The sequence below is a fragment of the Aquarana catesbeiana genome, linkage group LG13, assembly GCF_042186555.1.
Source record: "Aquarana catesbeiana isolate 2022-GZ linkage group LG13, ASM4218655v1, whole genome shotgun sequence".
Classification (NCBI taxonomy): Eukaryota; Metazoa; Chordata; class Amphibia; order Anura; family Ranidae; genus Aquarana; species Aquarana catesbeiana.
The window spans coordinates 232897944-232924541 of record NC_133336.1 but is presented as its reverse complement, the minus strand read 5'-3'; the positions used below and the strand labels follow the sequence as shown (position 1 = coordinate 232924541).

The following is a 26598-nucleotide window of genomic DNA, read 5'->3' as shown; positions in this document are numbered from 1 at the left end:
CTCCAGATTAGTGGGGAGGCAATGCGGTGTGAAAATAGTGAATATTCATTCGCTATGGTCACACAATTGGGTGGGATCAGGGTGCACTCTCTGCGCCCCGAGCCCACCCTTTTTGAAGCCTGTTAGAGCCTCTGGCTCTAATCAGGTGCTTCAAAAAAATACACCCCCCCTGCCCCCACCATAGGAGTCCATGCGTCCGGCGTCCTAAAAGGGGCCGGGCGCATGGATAGGGAGGCGGCAGCAGGGATGGGGGGGCGGCGCCCGTGCTCCTAACTCCACCCAACCAACCCCCCCCCACACACACACACGGTTTCCCCCTGACTTCAGAAGGGGCGGTGCCACTGTGTGAGGTAACTGGATGGCCCCACCCCTTGCCTCCCAGGAGGTGTAAGCGTTTTTCTTTTTCTACTTTTTTGGTCTGGTGGGTGTCATGATTGATGATAGATACACATCGAGGAACACTTTTTATAATTATTTCTTAATAAAGGACAAAAACTGTTTCCTGTGGTTCTTACTTTTTTGACACTTTTTTTGGTGAATGAGTACAATGTACCCGATACCCATTAACATGGGGGATCTGGGGGCCCCCTTGTTAAAAGGGGCTTCCAGATTCCATTAAGCCCCCCCCACCCACAGACCCTGGCAACCACAGCCAAGGGTTGTTGGGAAGAGGCTCTTGTCCCCATCAACATGGGGACAAGGTGCTTTGGGGTGGGAGACACAGTGCCCCCCTGCTCCAAAGCACCCCCCCACCTTGAAGGCATGTGGCCTAGTATGGTTCAGGATGGGGGGCGCTTGCTCACTCCTCCCCTTCCTTGACCTGCCAGGGTGCATTATCAGATATAGGTCTGGTATGGATTTTAGGGGGACCCCACGCCATTCTATTAATTTTGGCATGGGGTTCCCCTTAAAATCCATACCAGACCCAAAGGGTCTGACATGGGGGGACCCCACTGTTTTCTTCTTTATTATTTAATAGCCCGGTGCTGGCAATTGTAATCACGAGTCATCATTGAAATCACTGCACCTGAAAAAGCAGATGTTTAAAAAAAAAAATTGATACATGTCCCCCAGGGCAGTACCTTGACCCCCATACCCCTTTTATGGCCAATTGCTTGCATATAAGCCTTAAACCACTAAGCTACCGCCCACTGTCATATGACGGCGGGACGAGGCAGCTGTTGTTCTGGGCGGACGTCATATGATGTGATCGCCCTCCCGAGCCACTAGGGGGTGCGCGCGTGCCCGCTGCGTCGCTCGGGGCCCGGTGCGCGTGCCCGCGATGTCCGCTGGGCCCCCGGGATTGCCGGGTAACAGAGCAGGACCGTGGATCTGTGTATGTAAACACAGATCCACGTCCTGTCAGAGAGGAGAGGAGACCGATGGTGTGTTCCTTGTACATAGGGACACTGATCGGTCTCCTCCCCTAATGAGTCCCCTCCCCCCACAGTTAGAATCACCTCCCTAGGACACACATTAACCCCTCGATCGCCCCCTAGTGTTAACCCCTTCCCTGCCAGTCACATTTACACAGTAATCAATGCATTTTTATAGCAAGGATCGCTGTATAAATGTGAATGGTCCCAAAAATGTGTCAAAAGTGTCCAATATGTCCGCTGCAATATCGCAGTCACAATAAAAAAATCGCAGATTACCATTATTATTAAAAAATATATATATAATAAAAATGCTATAAATCTAACCCCTATTTTGTAGACGCTATAACTTTTGCGCAAACCAATCAATATACGCTTATCGCAATTTTTTTTTTACCAAAAAAATATGTAGAAGAATACATATCGGCCTAAATTGAGGAAAAGATTTGTTTAAAAAAAAAAAAATTGGATATTTATTATAGCAAAAATTAAAAAATATTGTGTTTTTTCAAAATTGTCCCTCTTTTGTTTATAGCGCAATAAATAAAAACCACAGATGTGATCAAATACCACCAAAAGAAAGCTCTATTTGTGGGGAAAAAATTATAGAAATGTCATTAGGGTACAGTGTAACATGACTGCGCAACTGTCATTCAAAGTGCGACAGTGCTGAAAACTGAAAAATGGCTTGGGCAGGAAGGGGGTGAAAGTGCCCTGTATTAAGGTGGTTAAAATGGTCACTTTTGATTCTTCCTGTTCGGCTCCCATAGACTTCAATGGGGTTCACTGTTCAGGTTAGAACATTTCTGCTGTGAACCAAACAGGGGGGTGTTCAGCCCATCCCTGATGGACACTGATAGGCAGCACTGATCAGGAGTAGGGATGAGCTTCGAGTTCGAGTCGAACTCATGTTCGATTCGAACATTGGCTGTTCGCAAGTTCGTCAAACAGCGAACAATTTGGGGTGTTCGCGGCAAATTCGAATGCTGCGGAACACCCTTTAAAAGTCTATGGGAGAAGTCAAAAGTGCTAATTTTAAAGGCTTATATGCAAGTTATTGTCATAAAAAGTGTTTGGGGACCTGGGTCCTGCCCCAGGGGACATGGATCAATGCAAAAAAAAGTTTTAAAAACTGTCGTTTTTTCAGGAGCAGTGATTTTAATAATGCTTAAAGTCAAACAATAAAAGTGTAATATCCCTTTAAATTTCATAGCTGGGGGGTGTCTATAGTATGCCTGTAAAGGGGCGCATGTTTCCCGTGTTTAAAACAGTCTGACGGCAAAATGCCGCTCCGACAATACACATAGAAGTTCATTGATAAAGACGGCATGGGAATTCCCCACAGGGGAACCCCGAACCAAAATTTAAAAAAAAAGATGTGGGGGTCCCCCTAAATTCCATACCAGACCCTTCAGTTGTGCTTTGGATTTTAAGGGGAACTCCGCGCCAAAAAAAAAAAAAAAATGGTATGGGGTTCCCCCAAGAATCCATACCAGACCCTTATCCGAGCACGCAACCTGACAGGCCGCAGGAAAAGAGGGGGGGACGAGAGTGCGGCCCCCCCTCCTGAACCATACCAGGCCACATGCCCTCAACATTGGGAGGGTGCTTTGGGGTAGCCCCCCAAAACACCTTGTCCCCATGTTGATGAGGACAAGGGCCTCATCCCCACAACCCTGGCCGGTGGTTGTGGGGGTCTGCAGGCGGGGGGTTTATCGGAATCTGGAAGCCCCCTTTAACAAGGGGACCCCCAGATCCCGGCCCCCCCGTGTGAAATGGTAAGGGGTAACTTACCCCTACCATTTCACTAAAAAACTGTCAAAAATGTTAAAAATGACGAGACAGTTTTTGACAATTCCTTTATTTAAATGCTTCTTCTTTCTTCTATCTTCCTTCATCTTCTTCTTCTTCTGGTTCTTCTGGTTCTTCTTCCGGCGTTCTCGTCCAGCATCTCCTCTGCGGTGTCTTCTATCTTCTTCTCCTCGGGCCGCTCCGCACCCATGGCATGGGGGGAGGCTCCCGCTCTTCTCTTCATCTTCTCTTATTCTTTTCTTCTCTTCTTCTTATCTTCATTTTCTTCTCCGGCCGCTCCGCATCCATGCTGGCATGGAGGGAGGCTCCCGCTGTGTGACGGCGTCTCCTCATCTGACGGTTCTTAAATAACGGGGGGCGGGGCCACCCGGTGACTCCGCCCCCTCTGACGCATGGGACACGGCGGGACTTCCCTGTGGCATTCCCCGTGACTTTCCTGTGACGTCACGGGGAATGCCACAGGGAAGTCCCGTTATGTCCCGTGCGTCAGAGGGGGCGGAGTCACCGGGTGGCCCCGCCCCCCGTTATTTAAGAACCGTCAGACGAGGAGATGCCGTCACACAGCGGGAGCCTCCCTCCATGCCAGCATGGATGCGGAGTGGCCTGGAGAAGAAGAGAAGATTAGAAAAAGATGAAGAGAAGAGCGGGAGCCTCCCCCCATGCCATGGGTGCGGAGCGGCCCGAGGAGAAGAAGATAGAAGACGCCGCGGAGGAGATGCTGGACGAGAACGCCGGAGGAAGAACCAGAAGAGCCAGAAGAACCAGAAGAAGAAGATGAAGGAAGATAGAAGAAAGAAGAAGCATTTAAATAAAAGGAATTGTCAAAAACTGTCTCTTGTCATTTTTAACATTTTTGACAGTTTTTTAGTGAAATGGTACGGGTAAGTACCCCCTTACCATTTTACACAGGGGGGAGGGCCGGGATCTGGGGGTCCCCTTGTTAAAGGGGGCTTCCAGATTCCGATAAGCCCCCCCGCCCGCAGACCCCCACAACTACCGGCTAGGGTTGTGGGGATGAGGCCCTTGTCCTCATCAACATGGGGACAAGGTGTTTTAGGGGGCTACCCCAAAGCACCCTCCCAATGTTGAGGGCATGTGGCCTGGTACGGTTCAGGAGGGGGGGTGCTCTCTCATCCCCCCCTCTTTTCCTGCGGCCTGCCAGGTTGCGTGCTCGGATAAGGGTCTGGTATTGATCTTTGGGGGGACCCCACGCCGTTTTTCTTTTTTTGGCGCGGGGTTCTCCTTAAAATCCGTACTAGACCTGAAGGGCCTGGTATGGAATTTAGGGGGACCCCACGTCTTTTTTTTTTTTTTTGTCCGGGGTTCCTCTTAATATCCATACCAGACCTGAAGGGCCTGGTATGGAATTTAGGGGGACCCCCACATCATTTTTTTTTTTAAATTTTGGTTCGGGGTTCCCCTGTGGGGAATTCCCATGCCGTTTTTATCAATGAACTTCTATGTGTATTGTCGGAGCGGCAATGCAATAGCTGCGAGTAGTTTTAAATGGGTTTTTTCCTTCGAAATGTCATTTTGCTGTCAGACTGTTCTAAACACAGGAAACATGCGCCCCTTTACAGGCATACTATAGACACCCCCCAGCTACGAAATTTAAAGGGATATTACACTTTTATTGTTTGACTTTAAACATTATTAAAATCACTGCTCCTGAAAAAACGTCCGTTTTTAAAACTTTTTTTGCATTGATCCATGTCCCCTGGGGCAGGACCCAGGTCCCCAAACACTTTTTATGACAATAACTTGCATATAAGCCTTTAAAATTAGCACTTTTGATTATTCATGTTCGTGTCCCATAGACTTTAACGGTGTACGCGTGTTCGAACAAACTTTTTTCCTGTTCGCATGTTCTTGTGCGAACCGAACAGGGGGGTGTTCGGCTCATTCCTAATCAGGAGGCACTGATGGGCGCTGACTAGCAGTACTGGTGGCCACTGATAGATGGCACTGGTGAGCATGGATTAGCAGCACTGGTTGGCCCTTAGGGGACCAATATCTCTCTAACAGAAGCCGGCTTTCTTCTTTTCTTCACGCTGACCGCGTGAGGAAAAAAAAGCAGGTAACTAGCTTCTGTTTACTTCTGTGATTAGCCGTCATTGGCTGACAGCTGATCACGAGTTAAAGGGCCTGCCCTTTACCCTGCTCTGTGATCATTCGAGTCTGAAGGACTCGATGATCAAAGAGCACGCCCCCTGGGTCACGTGGGCAGCGTGAGAACAGGAGGACGTACATGCCCTCCTGGCATTTGAGGTCTGTGCTATAACCGTCTTCATGGTCTCCAGTGTAATACTGTTAGGTCACCCTTAAATAACCTGCTCATTTTTAGATGTTCTATGTTGTGGGAGGTGACCTGCCAGTATTTAGGCTGATACAGCATTAAAGGGTTGTTACCCTTTTTCCTCCACACATTCTAAATTCTCTATTTGTAAGGAGTGTTTTTTTATATATATTAGAAATCATCCAATCACTAGCAATGCTGATTCCAGCCTCACATTGTCTGCTGATACCACCATTCATGCTCCATACACAAGGAGATTATAGCACAATATGAGTCAGTGGTATTCTAAGCTCATCCTGTGGATGGAGATATCACAGTCTCTACACATGGAGGACAATATACTTCATTATAGCATTTTTCTTATTTCCTGGAGTTTTATAAAGTGATCTAATATAATTGACTACAATAAAGAGAAATGAGTTCCATTCATGTAGAGAATAATTACATTCATTCCTGGAGGAGGAATGTATTTCCTTCTGGTAACATTCTTTTCTTCTACAGTTTGGATTATAATGACCTGACAGACAGTTCCTGCCCCCACCTGGCATCTGGAATAATAACCAACCAGACACTGAGGACACTGGACCTGTCTGGGAACAATCTGGAGGGTTCTCATTTCGGGGTTCTGATGGAAGCTCTGAAAAAAAGCAAGATAGAGAAATTGCTGTGAGTATAACAGGATAATGGTATAAAAACGGCAGTAGCTTTGCAGTGAGTTTTTCAATGGTTTTGCAATAGCGTTTTTTAGCATTAGAATTTAAGCGTTTTTTTTTCCCCCAATGGGATCAAAAACATTAAACGCTGGTGAGTCGCGTTTGATAGTTTATCTGCATTCACCTGCATTTTTTTGTACGTTAGAACGTTTTTACAGCTGCAAAATGACTCACAGAACCCACTAGTTTTGGGTTATTTTTTACAGCCAAAAACTGTTGATGACAGCCTGTGCATGGACACAAAGAATAACATGCTGGAGTGTTTGACTGTAGAAAAAAACATCTGAAGCCAAAAAGAGCCGCTGTAAAAACGGACAAACAAAGTACCGTATATACTCGTCGAATTTTTCAGCCCCTTTTTTGGGGCTGAAAGTGCCCCCTTCAACTTATACACGAGTCACCGCCGTCTGCCTACATGATCAGCGTGTCATGCAGGCAGACGGCGGCCAGCGTGTGCTGCATAGACTCGGCAGCGGCTCTCACTGTTCAAAAGCCGCGCCTTCTCGTCTGTGATAGGCAGTCAGTGTACAGCCTATCACAGACATTCTCTCATCCTCGTCCGTGGTATGAGGATGAGAGAATGTCCGTGATAGGCTGACCGCTGACTGCTGGGAAATGGAGTTTTTTGGACGAGGAGGAGGTGCGGCTTTTGAACAGTGAATGGCTGCCGAATACTACACGCTGATCGGTGCAGAGCGGCGCACGGAGGATGCACAGGACACAGGTAGGATACACACATACACAGGACACAGGTACATATACACAAGTACATATACACATGACATATGCACATATACACAGGACACAGGACACATGACACATATGCACAGGACACAGGGAGGTATACAGCTGCAGATGGGCATTGTTGACCCTCTTTTTCAACTTGCAGTAGCTGCTGCATTTCTCACCCTCATCTTATACTCGGGTCAATAAGTTTTTCCCATTTTTTTTGTGGTAAATTAGGGCCTCGACTTATACTCTAGTATATATGGTACATCATGCTGCTTTTTTCCTGCACAGAATTGTACTGGAATGTGCTAAAAAACACCAAAAAAGCACCGGACCCCAGTATAGTGGGAAAAAGAAAAAAGCATCTGGGGTGCATCTGGAAATGCTTAAAAAAGCATCAAAAATATCAGATAGCGAGGAATCTCACACACTGCCAACACCAAAGCAGATAAATACAAACAGAAGAAAAGAAGAAATCTGCTGCAGACACCCCAATAGTGACCCCACACCACAAAGAACAAATGAATTGTCATTGCTGCATGTTTAATTTCGTGGGGTTACATCTTTGGAGGGTTTTTACCTTTTTGTATAGTAATTATTAATATATACACCGATTTTTGTGTTTACATGAACTATTTGCCACTGATTACTCTTCCATAGCTTTGTGTTCACTGATTGTTATCACCCCTGCAGGGTGTTTATTGCTAGGTTCTCATTATTTGTTGTAGTCAGCAGTACAGCACCGATTCAAAAAACCTTAGTTAGACATACTGGTAACGGTATTTCTACGAGTCTTTCAGGACAGCACCTGGAGAGAGGGCAGCTCCATCCACTTTCCCAGGAAACACTGCAGTCAGTTTTCTTTAAAGACCGGACACTTCCACCATGGCCTCAGTTGTTCATAGGGTTCTCCAGCCATGCTGAAATTAGATAAGCAGGACATGGCAATAACACCACATTTTATAATACCATTAGGGCGGGTCATCGGCGCTGTCCTGAAAGACTCTTAGAAATACAGTTACCGGCAAGTCTAACTAAGGTTTTCTCCCTTCGTCTTTCAGGACAGCACCTGGAGATAAGAGAGTACTTACTCTAGGGTGGGACCACCGCCTGCAGGACTTTCCTGACGAACGATTGTTCTGATGCTGATAGCAAGTCCAACCTGTAGTGGCGGGTGAAGGTGGAGAAACTTGTCCATGTGGCCACTTTACAGATCCGACCCAGAGAAGCCCCTGCTCTTTCCGCCTAGGACGTTGCTACCGCCCATGTTGAGTGGGCTACTACCCTTGTGGGAGGATCTACCCCTGAAGCTCTATAGAATTCACTGATGGCCATTCGCATCCATCTAACTATAGTGTTTTTAGAGGCACTATACCCTTTACGTGGTCCTGAGAACAGAATAAAGAGTGAATTTGATTTTCTGAATTCTCTTGTGATTTCTAGATAGTGTAGTAAACACCTTCTCACGTCCAGGCTATGGAAAGACTTCTCCCTAGAGCTGGATAGTGTAGGACAAAAAGGTAGGAAGAATTTTTTCTTGTGGCCTATGAAATGCTGTTGAAACTTTTGGCAGAAAACCCGGATCAGTTTTTAGCACTACCCGGTCTGGAAATATATAACAGAAAGGTTCTACTATAGATAGGGCTTGCAACTCGCTTACCCTTCTAGCTGATGTAACTGCCACTAAAAGAACTAATTTGAGCGACCGTAATTTGATTGTCACTTCCTCTGGAGGTTCAAAAGGTCTTTTGATCAAACCTTGTAAAACCAATGATAGGTCCCATTTTGGAAAAAACTTAAAAGGTATTAGCCTAGCTCTGGCCAATGCCTTAAAAAAATCTAATAATAAGCGGCTCCTGAGATAGCGGTCTCTCAAGAAAAAACGATAAAGCGGCCACTTGGACCTTCAGGGTACTGGCCGCCAACCCCATCCCTTCATGGAGGAATTCTAGAACCGAAACCATTTCCTGTGGTGAGAACTTTTTAGTTGTGCACCAGGAATTAAAACGCTTCCATGTCTTTAAAATAAATTGCTCTAGTAACCTTTTTTCGGCTACTTAAAAAGGTTGAGACCAGTTTGTCTGAGAAGCCTTTTCTTTTTAGGATCTGCTCCTCCGTAACCACCCTGTCAGTCTGAGGTGTTCGATATTCGGATGTTGAAGGGGTCCCTGGGTTAGGAGATCTCTCCATAGTGGAAGAACGCAGTAAGGTTCCAGTGCCATCCTCTGCACACTTGCAAGCCAAGCCCTTTTGGGCCAAAAAGGAGCCACTGGAATCATACTCGTGGCCTCTTACTGTAGCTTCTTTAATACCAAATGGATCATTTGAAAGGGGGGGGGAGGCGTAACACAAGTGAAAGTTCCATGGTTGTGCCAGTGCATCCAATCCTCTTGCTTGATCTTGCCTGTTTAGTGAAAAATAGGCCTTCACCTTTGTATTTTTCTGGGATGCGAACATATCTATTTGAGGAGCTCCCCATTTTTCTATTAATCTTTGGAATACCTGTTCATTCAGACTCCGCTCTGATTCTAGTATCCTTTCTCTGCTCAAAGTCTGCTACTAGATTCAGATCTCCCTTTAGGTGCACTGCTGTTAGGGACCTCAAGTTGCTTTCTGCCCAGGATAGAATCTGAAGGGCCCAGAATAGCAACACCTTGCTTCTCGTGCCTCCTTGTCTTGTTATATAGGCCACTGCTGTGGCCTTGTCCGACAAACCTTGGACATGGTGACCCTGGATTAGTTCCTCGAAGACCCATAGTCCTAGAGGAATAGCCCTTAGTTCCCTCCAAATGGAGGATCTCCTGGCTTCCTTGTTTGTCCAATTCCCCTGAGCCATCTGTCCTTCCAGGTGGGTGACCCAACCCCAAGAACTTGCATCCGTTGTTAACCTCCTCTCTAAGGGAAAACACCAGAGCAGGCCCCTGTCCAGGTTTGAGCGGCTCCTCCACCACCAGAGCTTCTTCTGAACTTGAGGGGGCATCTTGATCAATTTTTCCAGGGACTCCCCATAGGACCAATTTCTCAGAATTGCCTGCTGGAGATCCCTTGTGTGGAGACGTGCCCATTGTACTGCTGGTATTGATGCAGTGAGGAGCCCCAAGACTGACAAAGCTGCCCTGACAGAAATTGGCAGGTTTGTCTTGGTCTTTTTTATGGTATTCTGAACCTTCTCTCTCTCTTTTCCTCCGGGAGAAAGCTTCTCTCCTGTATGGAATCGATGGTATATCCCAGGAATTTTATTGCCTGAGATGGAATCATGTTTGACTTCTCCTTGTTTAGTATCCAGCCGAGACCCTCCAAGTGTCTTTGTCCTTTCCAGATCCTTCTCTAATAGATCCCTTGTTTTGGCAAATATTAGAAGATCGTCTAAATATGGGACAATCCATATTCCCTCTACTCTAAATGGGGCTAAGGCCTCTGCTACGATCTTTGTGAATATCCTCGGAGAGGAGGACAGCCCGAAAGGAAGAGCTCTGAACTGAAGATGTAGGATTGAGTCTCCCTTCTTGAACGCAAATCTTAGGTGTTTTTGGGATGCTGGTGCTATAGGCACATGGAGATTAGGGATGAGCCGAACACCCCCCGGTTCGGTTCGCACCAGAACCCGCGAACGGACCGAAAGTTCGCACGAACGTTAGAACCCCATTGACGTCTATGGGACTCGAACGTTCGAAATCAAAAGTGCTCATTTTAAAGGCTAATTTGCATGGTATTGTCCTAAAAAGGGTTTGGGGACCCGGGTCCTACCCCAGGGGACATGTATCAATGCAAAAAAAACTTTTAAAAACGGCCGTTTTTTCGGGAGCAGTGATTTTAATGATGCTTAAAGTAAAAAAAAAAAAGTGAAATATTCCTTTAAATATCGTACCTGGGGGGTGTCTATAGTATGCCTGTAAAGTGACGCATGTTTCCCATGTTTAGAACAGTCCCTGCACCAAATGTCATTTTTAAAGGAAAAAATCTCATTTAAAACTGCTTGCGGGTTTAATGTCATGTCGGGTCATGGCAATATGGATGAAAATCAGTGAGACAAACGGCATGGGTACCCCCCAGTCCATTACCAGGCCCTTTGGGTCTTGTATGGATATTAAGGGGAACCCCGCACCCAAATTAAAATAAGGAAAGGTGTGGGGCCACCAGGCCCTATATACTCTGAACAGCAGTATACAGGCGGTGCAAACAAGACAGGGACTGTAGGTTTGTTGTTAAGTAGAATCTGTTTGTAATTTTGAACATTTTTAACGTGTTTAGCTCCAGCCAAAAAATCTTTTCTAAGCTTTTTGGAAAACATAGGGAAGGGTTATCACCCCTGTGACATTTGTTTTGCTGTCTTTCCTCCTCTTCAGAAGATTTCACCTCACTTTTTTGTCCCAATGAAAAATGTTTTTTGAAAATTTGGGTTTTTTTGTGGAACAAGGATTGGAAAGCATCAGTGGAAAGGAGAAATTGTTTTCCCATATTAACTCTTACAGGAGAGAATTTCCCTTCCTAGGGGTAGATTTCATCCCACTTCCTGTTGTCTCCTTCCGTTTGCAAGTAGGAGTCGTTTGTAAGTTAGATGTTTGAAAGTAGGGTCCTGCCCTATATACTCAGCAGAAATTTGGGCCTTAGGTGTTGCTGTGGCCACAACACTGTAAGCCCTCACAGGGCCCTGCTGTGAAATATTAGATCAAGAATTGTAATTACATGCCCCTGTTGAACAGGAGCTGAAAAATTAGGCCTTAGGCACTGGTGCTGGTGCCACAACACTGCAACCCCTCACAGACACTCTAGTTGGAACGCAGGAACGAGCCCTGCTGCAAATTATTGCTTCAAAAATTGTAATTACACGCCCCTGTTAAACAGGGGCTGAAAAATTGTGCCTTAGGCACTGGTGGTGGCGCCCAGAACCAAAAATGTTCTTACAAGCTATCAGCGTGATGATTGAGGAGGAAGAGGATAATTACTCAGGGATAGTCACTCAGCATCAGCATAGGCAGTCTTTGAAGGGATCTGAGATTTCAAAAAAAATTATTCGGTTACATCAGCATCAGGTGCTTGGTAGCTGGTGGTGATCCAAGACTCATTCATTTTTATGAAGGTCAGCCGATCGACCGAGTCGGTGGACAGACGCACCCTGTGATCGGTTACCACGCCTCCAGCAGCACTGAATGTGCGTTCCGAAAGAACGCTGGATGCAGGACAGGCCAGTAGCTCAATTGCATACTGTGCAAGCTCTGGCCAGTGATCCATCCTCAAGACCCAGTAACCCAGAGGATTTTCGGTGGGAAAGGTGTCCAAGTCTGATCTTGCCCCTAGGTATTCCTGCACCATGTAAAACAGACGCTGGCGATGGTTGCTGGAACCGATCATACCTTGGGGCTGCGGACCAAAAAATTGTCTGAACGCATCGGTCAGACGGCCACCTTCTCCACCGCTCCTTCTTTGACTGACCGAAGCCTCAGCAACACGTTGTCCAGAAACAGGAGTTTGTAACCTCCCAGTCTCTGGGAACGCGTTGCACAGACCTTTCTGCAAGGCCTCCCGAAGATGTTTCATCCTCTGCTCCCTCTGCGATGGCAAGATAAGGTCCGCAACCTTACCCTTGTAACGTGGATCAAGGAGGGTTGCCAGCCAGTATTGGTCCTTCTCCTTGATACCACGAATACGAGGATCCTTACGCAGGCTTTGCAGGATCAGGGAGGCCATGCAGCGTAGGTTTGCTGAGGCATTTGGTCCGGAGTCCTCTGGGTCACTAAGAACGACATGGTCCGCAGCCACCTCCTCCCAGCCACGTACAAGTCCATGTGTTTCTTGGGACTGATCCCTTAAAGACTGCTGCTGATGCTGAGTGCCAGGCTCCACCTCCATACTGACACAATCTTCCTCCTCCTCCTCTTCCTCCTCGTCCTCTTCCTGTGTGATCGGCGGGCACGCAGGAACACTGTCTGGATAAAGGGGGCCTTGAGAGCTAAGGAAGTCCTCCTCTTCTTGCCTCTGTTCTGCCTCAAGTGCCCTGTCCATTATTCCACGCAGCGTGTGCTCCAACAGGTGGACAAGGGGGACAGTGTCACTGATGCATGCACTGTCACTGCTCACCATCCTTGTGGCCTCCTCGAATGGTGACAGGACAGTGCATGCATCCCTGATCATGGCCCACTGGCGTGGGGAAAAAAAACCAAGCTCCCCTGACCCTGTCCTGGTGCCATAGTCGCACAGGTACTCATTGATGGCCCTCTGCTGCGTGTGCAGCCGCTGCAGCATGGCCAACGTTGAGTTCCACCTGGTGGGCATGTCACAGATTAGGCGGTTCTTGGGCAGGTTAAACTCCTTTTGGAGGTCCGTCAGCCGAGCACTGGCATTATATGACCGGCGGAAATGCACACAGACTTTCCTGGCCTGCCTCAGGACATCCTGTAAGCCCGGGTACCTGCCCAAGAACCGCTGCACCACCAAGTTAAGGACGTGAGCCAAACAGGGCACATGGGTCATTTGTCCCTGTCGGAGGGCAGAGAGGAGGTTGGTGCCATTGTCGCAAACCACCATTCCTGCCTTAAGTTGGCGTGGCGTCAACCACCTCTGAACCTGCCCCTGCAGAGCTGACAGAACCTCTGCCCCAGTGTGGCTCCTGTCCCCCAAGCACACCAGCTCAAGCACCGCATGGCATCTTTTGGCCTGCGTACTTGCGTAGCCCCTTGAACGCCTACGGAGCACCGCTGGTTCCGAGGAAGAGGCCATGGAGGAAGAAGAAGAGGAGGGGGTGGAGGAGAGAGGTGTGTCACAATCAGCATTTTGGAGGCGTGGTGGCGGAACAACCTCCAACACTACTGCACCTTGTCCTGCATCCTTCCCAGCTGCCAGCAGAGTCACCCAATGCGCCGTGAAACTTAGGTAACGTCCCTGTCCATGCCTGCTGGACCATGAGTCAGCGGTAATATGCACCTTACCGCTGACCGCCCTGTCCAGCGAGGCATGGACATTGCCTTCCACATGCCGGTAGAGAGCCGGAATCGCCTTCCGTGAGAAAAAGTGGCGTTTGGGTACCTGCCACTGAGGAACCGCACATTCCACAAACTCACGGAAGGGGGCAGAGTCTACCAACTGAAAAGGCAGCAGTTGAAGTGCTAGCAATTTTGCCAAGCTAGCATTCAACCGCTGGGCATGTGGATGGCTGGGAGCAAACTTCTTTCGGCGGTGCAGCAGCTGGGGCAGGGAAATTTGCCTGGTACAATCTGACGTCGGTGTACCAAAAGCAGATTGCCCACAAGTACTTGGCTGTGACACACCTAATTCTACACCTTCATTCCTCTCACTGCAGGTCTCAGAGAGGACTGAAGGTCTAGTGGGGTTGGAAATCTCAGCTGATGAGGAGCAAGGAGAGATCCTCTTTGTTCTTTGGTGTGGGTCTTTTAGATACGCTTGCCAACGAACTGCATGGCAGGTCAACATATGTCTGGTCAAGCATGTGGTACCCAAGCGGGAGATGTTTTGGCCACGCGAGATACGCTTGAGACATATGTTGCAAATAGCAGCGGTGCGATCTGATGCACTCGTCTCAAAAAAGGCCCACACCAAAGAACTTTTTGAATAACGCGCAGAGACTGCAGCGCCCTGCACATGTGGAGCTTTGGGGTGTGATGCAGTCAATGTGCTGCCCTTAGGCTGGCCCCTGGAGGGCATCCTGCCTCGTTGGTGATGTGCTGCCGCCTCCTCCTCCTCCTCCTCCTCCTCCTCCTCCTCTCTCCTATCAGGCACCCACGTTGAGTCAGTGACCTCATCATCCCCTCCCTCCTCATCACTGGAGCAAACCTGGCAGTATGCTGCAGCAGGGGGAGCATGACTGCCAGATTGCTGTCCTTCTTGGGCACCCCCTCTGTCCGCGCTCATGTTACTGCCTTCATCGAGCTCAGTATCGTCATCAGAGCCTTCCAAACGCTGGGCATCCTCCTGGAGCATGTACCCAACACTGTGGTCAAACAGTTCGAGGGAATCCTCATGAGGACATGGTGGAGCTAGGGAAGGAGTCACTGATGACATTGAGCTGAGGGAAGAAGCCGCTGCTTTGCCAGACAAAGCACCCTGGGCATGGGTGAGAGAGGATGAGGAGGATGAGGACGGCTTGGTCATCCACTCGACCAAGTCTTCCGCATGTTGCGGCTCAACGCGGCCAGCTGCCGAAAAAAAGGCCAAGCGTGTCCCATGGCCACGTGCTGATGAGGATGCACCGTCTCCACGACCAGCACTAGACACAGAGCCTGCTTGCCCTCTCTTATTGGCTTGTGACTGTCTGCCTCTCCTTCTTGGCCTTCCAGACATACTAATGGCCTGTAGCTGCACTAAGCTGGGATAGAACACCTGTAATTTTCTTCAAGTAGCTTTATATACTGTAACCAGACAAGCCTGCCTGTCAGTAGGAAGATAACAGGAACGGATCTAGCTGAACACTGTGAGCAGGACGCACTGTACTAAATGTAAATAGTCTAGCTGCCTGACCGTGGTACTAATAGGATCAAATAGAACACCTGTAATTTTCTTCAGGTAGCTTTATATACTGTAACCAGACAAGCCTGCCTGTCAGTAGGAAGATAACAGGAACGGATCTAGCTGTACACTGTGAGCAGGACGCACTGTACTAAATGTAAATAGTCTAGCTGCCTGACCGTGGTACTAATAGGATCAAATAGAACACCTGTAATTTTCTTCAGGTAGCTTTATATACTGTAACCAGACAAGCCTGCCTGTCAGTAGGAAGATAACAGGAACGGATCTAGCTGAACACTGTGAGCAGGACACACTGTACTAAATGTAAATAGTCTAGCTGCCTGACCGTGGTACTAATAGGATCAAATAGAACACCTGTAATTTTCTTCAGGTAGCTTTATATACTGTAACCAGACAAGCCTGCCTGTCAGTAGGAAGATAACAGGAACGGATCTAGCTGAACACTGTGAGCAGGACGCACTGTACTAAATGTAAATAGTCTAGCTGCCTGACCGTGGTACTAATAGGATCAAATAGAACACCTGTAATTTTCTTCAGGTAGCTTTATATACTGTAACCAGACAAGCCTGCCTGTCAGTAGGAAGATAACAGGAACGGATCTAGCTGTACACTGTGAGCAGGACGCACTGTACTAAATGTAAATAGTCTAGCTGCCTGACCGTGGTACTAATAGGATCAAATAGAACACCTGTAATTTTCTTCAGGTAGCTTTATATACTGTAACCAGACAAGCCTGCCTGTCAGTAGGAAGATAACAGGAACGGATCTAGCTGAACACTGTGAGCAGGACGCACTGTACTAAATGTAAATAGTCTAGCTGCCTGACCGTGGTACTAATAGGATCAAATAGAACACCTGTAATTTTCTTCAGGTAGCTTTATATACTGTAACCAGACAAGCCTGCCTGTCAGTAGGAATTTAACAGGAACGGATCTAGCTGAACACTGTGAGCAGGACGCACTGCACTAAATGTAAATAGTCTAGAAGATAACAGGAACGGATCTAGCTGAACACTGTGAGCAGGACGCACTGCACTAAATGTAAATAGTCTAGAAGATAACAGGAACGGATCTAGCTGAACACTGTGAGCAGGACGCACTGCACTAAATGTAAATAGCAGGAACGGATCTAGCTGAACACTGTGAGCAGGACGCACTGCATTAAATGTAAATAGTCTAGATAGAAGATAACAGGAACGGATCTAGCTAAACTGAATACAGTGTATATATATATATGCAACACCTGGGATGCATATATATACACAATACACTGTAAGTGCAGCTAACTGACTGACTGTTCTGCCTAATCTATCTAACTCAAATCAAATGACACTGTCTCTCTCTCTCTCTATCTCTCAGCACACCGGAACACACACTACACAGGGCCGCCGTGCAGGCGGCCTTATATAGTGTGGGGTGTGTACTAAATCCCCTGAGCCATAATTGGCCAAAGCCACCCTGGCTTTGGCCAATTACAGCTCTCTCTACTGACGGCGCTGTGATTGGCCAAGCATGCGGGTCATAGTGCATGCTTGGCCAATCATCAGCCAGCAATGCACTGCGATGCCGCAGTGAATTATGGGCCGTGACGCGCCACACGAATTTAGCGCGAACGGCCCATAACGTTCGCAATTCGGCGAACGATCGAACAGCCGATGTTCGAGTCGAACATGGGTTCGACTCGAACACGAAGCTCATCCCTAATGGAGATATGCATCTCTCAGATCTATGGATGCCATAAAACAGCTTGGGGTCAGGGGACCCTTTACTGAGAAGATTGTGTCCATTCTGAATTTCTTGTACCTGATTGATCTGTTTGTTGATTCTGAACCTGAAGATACTAATCTAAATTTGCCTGAAGGCTTCTTTACCAGAAATATGTGCGAATAGCACCCCTGTTCTTCTTTGGGGGGAACATTTATGATCACCCTCTGTTGAATCAATTCCTGTAGGATTGATGTCATTGCCACAGATTTCTCTGGGTCTCCGGGAGCCTGGGCTATGTAAAAACGAACTGGCGGGGGTTGAGAGAATTCCAGTCTGTAACCCTCCATTATTAGGAAAATGGGGGTGGGTGCTGCGCTATCCAAAAAGAACGGCTGCTACAAACAACAATATGAATTACTGTTGAAGTATAGGTAGGGGGCTGCTACCAGCCTATAAAGCAGGAAAGTGATAGAAGTCACTATAAATAAATCTCAACTTAATACACGTGCTAATGCCCAATTGGGAAGTGTAAACACAATCTACAGTATGTGCAAAATCCTGCAATAAATAAATCCTATCTATAGATGTACAATAAAATTCAAAAGGTGTACTCCTGTGCAAATATAAATTGATGCGTGTGCCAAATCCAACAATGCATTAAACAAAAATTAATAAAATGGATAATGCAAAGAAACTAGCAATGGAATAAATTATGCAAAAAACAAATCAATGTGCAAACACAGTCATATAGGAAGCTTCCTGTGTAAACGTGCAAAAACGCATAGAGAGTGCATAGTGATATGTGACATAAAAAATTCCAATAAAATCACAAAGTGTCACAACAGTAAATGATCCAATATGGTCTGGTAATAGGGAAGGTCCAGATAACATGCAACTGTGTGCATAAGTGAAAAAACACAAAATGCATTGTGGTAATGTCCTCTTAAAAGCAATACAAAAGTCCAATGTGCTCAACCAAATAAAGTGAAGTGCCTAAAATAAGACAAATGTGTATCCTCTTCGTGCATAGATCACACTGAAGTAAGCAGTGGCCCCTTACCTAGCGGTAGTGGGTAAAACCGCAGAGAAGAAAATACAGGTGGCTGTTGTCTTTACTTGGGGTTCTGGACCAGCGCGGGTCCTGTCTCTGTCTCCGTGCCTCAGTATAGGTGAAACCTGGAGGTGTTCTGTAAACAGAATGTGTACCGACCACTCCCCAGAAACATAATTTCCTGCTTGTGTGATTGGCTCATTAATTTTCCCAGAAGTCTGCCTAAGATACAAGTCAGATTTCAGGCATCCCCTGCAACTTGGTCCAGGACCCCAAGTAAAGACAACAGCCACCTGTATTTACTTCTCTGCGGGTTTACCCACTACCGCTAGGTAAGGGGCCACTGCTTACTTCAGTGTGATCTATGCACGAAGAGGATACACATTTGTCTTATTTTAGGCACTTCACTTTATTTGGTTGAGCACATTGGACTTTTGTATTGCTTTTAAGAGGACATTACCACACTGCATTTTGTGTTTTTTCACTTATGCACACAGTTGCATGTTATCTGGACCTTCCCTATTACCAGACCATATTGGATCATTTACTGTTGTGACACTTTGTGATTTTAGTGGATTATTTATGTCACATATCACTATGCACTCTCTATGCGTTTTTGCACGTTTACACAGGAAGCTTCCTATATGACTGTGTTTGCACATTGATTTGTTTATTGCATAATTTATTCCATTGCTAGTTTCTTTGCATTATCCATTTTATTAATTTTTGTTTAATGCATTGTTGGATTGGGCACACGCATCAATTTATTTATATTTGCACAGGAGTACACCTTTTGAATTTCTTATTGTACATCTATAGATAGGATTTATTTATTGCAGGATTTTGCACATAGATTGTGTTTACACTTCCCAATTGGGCATTAGCACGTGTATTAAGTTGAGATTTATTTATAGTGGCTTCTATCACTTTCCTGCTTTATAGGCTGGTAGCAGCCCCCTACCTATACTTCAACAGTACTTCATATTGTTATTTGTAGCAGCCGTTCTTTTTGCATAGCGCAGCACCCACCCCCATTTTCCTTTTATTTTTCTTTGGGCTTCGTTTGACCCCATTCGGTGCGTGCAGCTGTTCATACTTTTATCTTTACATCCTTTTATTTCTCCATCACGGTAGCGCAGGAATAACCCATACTACAACCCTCCCTTATTGTTTTGAGGATAAATGGACTGGTTGTTATCTTCTTCCACTGTGGAAAGAAGGTTTGTAACCTTGCTCCCACAGTCGGAGGACAGTCACTGGCTTTTTGTATTTGGGGTAGGGGGGGCGAAATAGTACTCCTGACTTGCCCCTCTCTCTCTCTGAGACCTCCAGGGTTTTTTGTAACCTGTCTTTCGTGTTCGGGGTTTTTCAAAAAGCACGAAAATTTGTATTGCCTTGAGGGATTACCTTTTTCTTTACAGGGAAGGCCTTTTTCTTGTCAGCCGTTCTATCAAGTATGGCTTCGAGATCCGGGCCAAAAACCAAATCTCCTTCAAAGGGTAGACTGCATAGGTTGATTTTTGAGGCTGTATCCCCAGTCCATGTCTTAACCCATAAAGCTCTACGAGTTGAGTTTATCAAAGCTGAGGATCTGGCTGACATTTTTACTGATTCAGCCGAAGCATCTGCTATGTACCCCACTGCTTTCAGTAGTACAGGCAGTGTATCCAACAGGTCCTTACGGAGATTTCCTGCCTCGATATGGGCTTTCAACTGTTCCAGCCAGTGCTCCAAGTTCCCGGCTACCACAGTTAAGGCCATAGCTGGTTTCAAATTTGCTAGGGTTGAAGCCCATGCTTTCCTTAATAGGGAGTCTGTCCATGGTATCTTTTAGGATACCCATATCCTCAAACGCAAGGTCAGTGTTCCTTGATACTTGAGAAAAAGCTGCGTCAAGCTTTGGTTTTTTGTTCCAGATTTGAGAGCTATCCTCTTCAAAAAGGAAATCTAAGTTTAAGGGATTTTGAAAAGAAAGGGGTCCTCTCTGGGTCCTTCTATTTCCTTTTTATAGTTTCTGATAGAAACTTATGCACTGGAAATACTGTATTTCACCTCACCCATGCCTTGGAACATCTTATGTAATGACAACTGGGCTTTATCCTCTGTGATGTTTAGAGTTGTGTGGATAGTCTTCAAAAGATCATCCACCTCCACTAGGGATAAATTTTATACCGAGAAGAAGAAGAAGAAATCTCTCTGTCAGAGAGCTCACCTTGCTGGTCATGGGATTGGCCACCAGAGGGCGTGCCTGTGAGCAAGCCGGCCTATTTAAGTTTGTCAGGCACTCTGTTCAGTGCTGCCTGATCATCAGCTTCCTGTGCCATAGTTCCTGTTTCCTGTCTTGTCTTCCTGTTTACCTGATCTCCTGATGACCCGGATTGCCCTTGGATTCCCCTTTTTGCTGCCTGTACCTGACCCTGGCCTGTTTGACTCCGCTTCTGCCTGCTCCTATTGTACCTTGCTGCCAGTCTGTTGCCGAACCCAGCCTGTCTCCTGACCATCCTGCTCAGTCTCATTGCCTGTGTTCCAGCCTGCACCTGCTGTTCATAGACTGCTATTCCACCAGCATCTGGACTCTAGTTCACAGGCTCTCATACCACTCCGCACTCCTGTGCTTCCTCTTACCTTACCAGGGGCCGCGAGTTGGACGCGTAAGGGAGCCTACTCTCTGCCCAAGCGGACTCACCGGTCTGGTAAGTAGGAGTCTGATACTCTCTCTTCATCTGCTTCTTTCTCGGAGTCTGAGGAAACACTACGCTCTTCATCCTCTGAGTCACTGCCCCCTCTGGATGCAGAAACAGATGAATGAGAACAGGGTACTGTGCTGCCACTTGCAGCTGGGCGTTTATCCAGATAGGACCGGAATGTCTCAAATGTGTCCGCCAGTTCCTTCCGGAAGGAGTTTAATAATTCTCCTTGCTGAGTTGCAGGTGTAGCGGGAGTGGTTTCCTCCTTAACTAAATCTGCAATGCAGGACCTGCATAATACCTTGGTCCAGGACTCTCTAAGTACATTTTTACATGACGGACATTTCCTTTTAGTAGGAGGGGAGGAATGTTTGGTCTTTCCTTTAACTTTCTGAAATACACCAAAAAATAACAATTTCCTCAATTTAAGGTTGTCTTTTCAATCATAGAAAAAAAAACATAGCATGCTGCCAAATAGAGGAGTTAACACTTGAACTCCTGTGTTTTGATACCACAGCCAGTGAATCCCCCCACAGATTCACTTTTCAAATAGATAATCATACATTCTTCCTGATTACAGCACACAGGAAGAGTGTTGCAGGCTCCCAAATTCCCCATAGAATTAAGGAAGGGAAATAATACATGCCCATAGAGTAAAATACAGAGACCACTGTCCCTGCTTACCTGGGCCTGGCTGACTTGAGTGGCTCCTGCTCCTGCCACCGCCTTTTGTTCCTCCTCCATCGCTGTGAGGTCTACAGTGGCTTTGCATGCTTTTATTCATATTTCCCGGTCCGCTCGCCGCTGCGAGGGCCGGAAATGATGTCAGCCGAAAGAGACCGCCCCCTCCTCCTGCGTTCCAGTGGCTGGAACCGGAAGCCGCGTCGCGCCGCCGGAAGTCCTGCCCCCGGCCGGAATGACGCACTCACCATCGGAACCCAGAAGGCATGAGGCTTTGGGGATGGAGGAGACGCCAAATACCTGCCATTCCTCCTTAGCTTGTGCCGCCGGTCTATAGGAGTGGTGACCTCCAGCAGCCTGTCTCTCACCGAGCATGAAGAGGAGGAGATGCCGGAGCATCCACCTCACGTAAGGGAGGAAGCTGGGCTGGTCTGTGGAGAAAAAAAAAAAAAATCTAAAATACCGGTATGCCCCATACTCTCCCCACCTGGAAAAAGCGTAGGACCTCCTGGTTCCCTGCAGCACTTCCACCATGGCGGAGGAAACATTACAACTGAGGCCATGATGGAAGCATCCAGTTTTTTTTTTTTTGAAAAGTTTTATTTATTGCTTTTAACACAACAAGTATACACAAGACCCACCGGGAAAACAACACAGTGATCATAAGGCCACCTATTTTTAGTAACAGTCAATGGAACGTTACAGTATGTCTGACAATTACATACATTTTATATCCTACTACAAGTGTATTCTATTAAGTGCCACTCAATCCGCTATCGTAGTGTCGCTATTCATCCAACTGCCCCACACTTTGTCAAATTTCTGTGATATGCCCCTACTAATGCATGTAGCCTTATATAAAGGTGCAGACCTGTTAACCACGCCCTTCCACACTGATACAGTTGGAGGATTGGGCTTTTTCCATGATAACACTATTTTCCTAGCATAATATAATATATTAAAATAAGCATCCAGTCTTTAACCACTTCCGGACCGCCGCGCGCCGATGTACGTCAAAACTTTGCCAGTGGATATTGTTGTTATGGCAGCAGCTGTACTTGCAAAGTGCTCAGTCTATTTCCTTTAGAAAATCAACCCCAAAGTAACACCATGTACACATTTGGACTTTTTATAATGGACACTTGCTTTATTACTATGAAATTACACTCATAGTTTGGAGATTGAATTTGCACTATTGCACATTTTGATATTCAAAATATTTTTATTATTTGAGTTTACTTTTGGAGATTGAAAGGGTCATTGGTCAACTGGTCAAGTGCGCCCCCAAACCTTTGCCTTGCTCGAGCTGGGCTAGGACACCAAGAAGATCTTTCAATCGATTGGGTAATCAAGACACCATACACCGAGTTGGTTATCAAGAGTACAAATGTATTATGGCATTTCACATGTTATATAGGGCAACAACATTATACATCAGTAGGGGCAGACTAAGTGGCAGTCCCCTAGTTTATCCAATCACAAGAGTACAAGTATCACAAGTTACATGTTATATGACATATATATATTTGCATAGTATTCTGCCCAGTGACATGCCTAAAAAGTACCTAAAAGTCCCTTGCCTAAATATACCTTATTAGCTTGAATTCAGAGAAGCTGAATAATATGGAAATAACCTTTCAAGATACTCTCAGTCATAGACCATTGGCTTCAGGCCCAGGTGTGCGGTGAGATGAATTAGCTAGTTCCCGTATATCTATTCAAAGGTTACCACTGCAAATACTTTCCTGTTTTGCACCTTTGCAGCTAGCCTACTAGTCAATTTCCATTTGACATTATAAAAGGCTTGCGATAGCATTTCATAAAGCTTGTATCAAAAGTTCAGGCTCCTTATCTAAAGTATACAGTGAACCAAAGTGCAGCCATTTTCCTTACAGAGATCACACCCCTGGAGGGTGTTAAATGTTTCTTTTATTGCCATACACTTGTAGACACTTTTGATTATATTTTTGCTTCATGTTTCATTTGGTGGGGTTACATCTCTGGAGGCTTTTTTGCTTTCTTGTATAGTACCTAATATATGCACTGATTTGTGTTTACATGAACTATTTGTCCCTGATTACTCATCCATAGATGTGTGTTCACCGATTGTTGTTTTTCCCCAGGGGTTATTACCCCTGCAGAGTGTTTATTGCTAGGATCTTATTATTTGTTGTAGTCAGCAGTGCAGCATCAATTCATTTGTGAAATATATCATAAAAATCCTCCCATCCAATCACTAGCAATGCTGATTCCGGCCTCACACTGTCTGCTGATACAATTCATGCTCCATACACAAGGAGATTGTAGCACAATACGAGTCATGTCAGTGGTATTCTGTGCTAATCCTGTGTATGGAGATAACACTGTCTCTACACATGGAGGATAACTCCATTATAACATTTTTCTTCTAAAATTCTATTTCCTGGAGTTTTATAAAGTGATCTTATATAAACGATTCCAATAAAGATAAATGAGTTCCATTCATGTAGAGAATAGTTACATTCAGTCCTGGGGGAGAAATTAATTTTCTTCTGGTAACATTCTTCTCTTCTTCTACAGATTGGATAATAATCACCTGACAGACAGTTCCTGCCCCCACCTGGCATCTGGAATAAGAAAAAACCAGAGACTGAAGATACTGAACCTGACTGCGAACAATCTGGAGGGTCCTCATTTCAGGGATCTGATGGAAGCTCTGACAACAAGCCAGATAGAGGAATTACAGTGAGTATAACAGGACTGAGTGAGACAATAATATTCTGGGACAGATCACACCACATGCACGGCAGTGAATTTTTTTCTGCATCAAAAAGCATGGAAAGTAGGTTATATGGGTTCCAATGGCATAGTTCACACCAGCTCAGTGTCAGTGTTGCCAACCCCCCAAAGTGAAATTTACTGGCAGGACGCCAAAATTTATGAATGCCACCAATTTTTTGCTGACAAATCATGAAATTTACTGACAGCCAAATTTTTTTACTGCCACTGCAAAAAAAGTACCTAAAATGGCCTTTTTCAGTGCTAAACAGTGCAGATATAAAATATTTAAACTATAAACGTGTAGCCAGCGCTATTAGCAATGTGTTTAACCACTTCCTGGAAGTATTTACACCCTTTCTGACCAGAATACTTTTTACAATTTGGCACTGCGCTGCTTTAACTGATAATTGCGTGGTCATGCAATGCTGTACGCAGACAAAATTTGTGTCCTTTTTTCCCACAAATAGAGCTTTCTTTTGGTGGTATTTGATCACCTCTTTGGTTTTAATTTGTGATCTAAATGAAAATTTTTGAGAAAAAAAAATGATATTTTATTTTCTACTTTTTGTTATAAATAAAATGCAATGAACTCCATTTTAGTCACCCATTTAGACCAAAATGCATTCAGCCACATGTCTCGGGTAAATAAAAAATTCATTAGGTGTATATTTATTGGTTTGTGCAAAAGTTATAGCGTCTACAAACTAGGGTACATTTTCTGGAATTTACGCAGCTTTTAGTTTATGACTGCCTATCTCATTTCTTGAGGTGCTATAATGGAAAGGCAGTACAAAACCCTCCCAAATTACCCTGTTTTGGAAAGTAGACACCCCAAAGAATTTTCTGAGAGGCATTGTCATTTTGTGATTAAAAAAAATGACAAAAAAAAAAAAATACACAAAGTTGTCACTGAAATTATATATTTCTCACACATGGCATGGGTATATGTGGAATTACACCCCAAAATACATTCTGCTGCTTTTTGGCATTCTAGCTGCGGACAGGACCCCGAAAACCAAGCACCACCTTCAGGCTTTCTAAGGGCGTAAAATTGTGACTTCACTCCTCACTACCTATCACATTTTTGAAGGCCATGAAATGCCAAAATAGCACAAATCCTCCCAAAATTACCCCATTTTGGAAAGTGGACATCCAAAGTTATTTGCTGAGAGGCATGTTAAGTATTTAGCAGACCTCGCTTTTTGTCACAAAGTTTTGAAAATTGAAAAAGAAAAAAAAAATTCCTTTTCTTTCTTAATTTTCCAAAGCACTCACCATGCCTCCTAGCAAATACCTTGGGGTGTCTACTTTCCAAAATGGGGTAATTTGGGGAGTTTTGTGCTATCTGGACATTTCAGGGCCTCCGAAACTATGATAGGTAATGAGGAGTAAAATCACCATTTTATGCCCTTAGAAATCCTGAAGGCGGTGATTGGTTTTCGGGGTCCTGTACACAGCTAGGCTCCCAAACAGTCCCACACATGTGGTATTCCCGTATGCAGGAGAAGCAGCAGAATGTATTTTGGGGTGTAATTCCACATATACCCATGTCATGTGTGAGCAATAAATCATTTAGTGACAACTTTGTGTAAAAAAAAATAAAATAAATTGTAATTTTCCTGAAATTTGTGGCAAAATATAAAATATTCCATGGACTCAATATGCCTCTCAGCAAGTAGCTTGGGGTGTCTACTTTACAAAAAGGGGTCATTTGGGGGGGGGGGTTGAACTGTCCTGGCACTATATGCACATCATTAGAAGCTTATGTCACACATCACCCACTCTCCTAACCACTTGAAGACAAAGCCCTTTCTGACACTTTTTGTTTACATGAGAATTTTTTTTTTTTTTTGCTAGAAAATTACTTTGAACCCCCATACATACATACATACATACATACATACAGCTCCAAATAGCTCCAAATGCATAAACCGTTTAAACTTTAAACAAAAATGCTTTTATTTGTAAGTAAATCAAAAATAAAGCTTCATTCAGCACGCAGCACAAAAAATATAAAACAAAGTCCGCTTATCTTCAGCACAAAGAAAATTAAAGAAAAGGCACATACAGTTTGTGGCCGGGTCTTCACCCCAGAGTTTTAAGAGTCCTTGTTGAATCTTTAGCAGCTCCAAACAGATACACAGCTCATCACGACAGGTGTAATCACCTACTCCTCCTCACCATCACCTCTTCACTACTTCCTGTCTTTTATGAGCTGTTTCCTGGAGGCCTTTAACCCCCTATGTGCTGAATCCCTGTGGTCAGGGGTGGAGGCTCTTTCCCACCTGAATATTATTTCAGAGCCT

The 26598-nt window shown here is 45.5% G+C and overlaps 1 protein-coding gene across 2 annotated transcripts in view; it reads left to right on the top strand.

The window, feature by feature from the left end:
- Positions 1 to 26598, top strand: part of LOC141116953 (NACHT, LRR and PYD domains-containing protein 3-like) — a 291452-nt gene that overhangs the window by 150259 nt on the left and 114595 nt on the right. For both annotated transcript variants that reach the window (XM_073609472.1, XM_073609473.1), the window contains exons 7-8: positions 5986 to 6150; positions 24092 to 24256. In XM_073609472.1, the coding sequence (XP_073465573.1) occupies positions 5986 to 6150; positions 24092 to 24256 (330 nt within the window). The remainder of the gene's footprint in view (positions 1 to 5985; positions 6151 to 24091; positions 24257 to 26598) is intronic.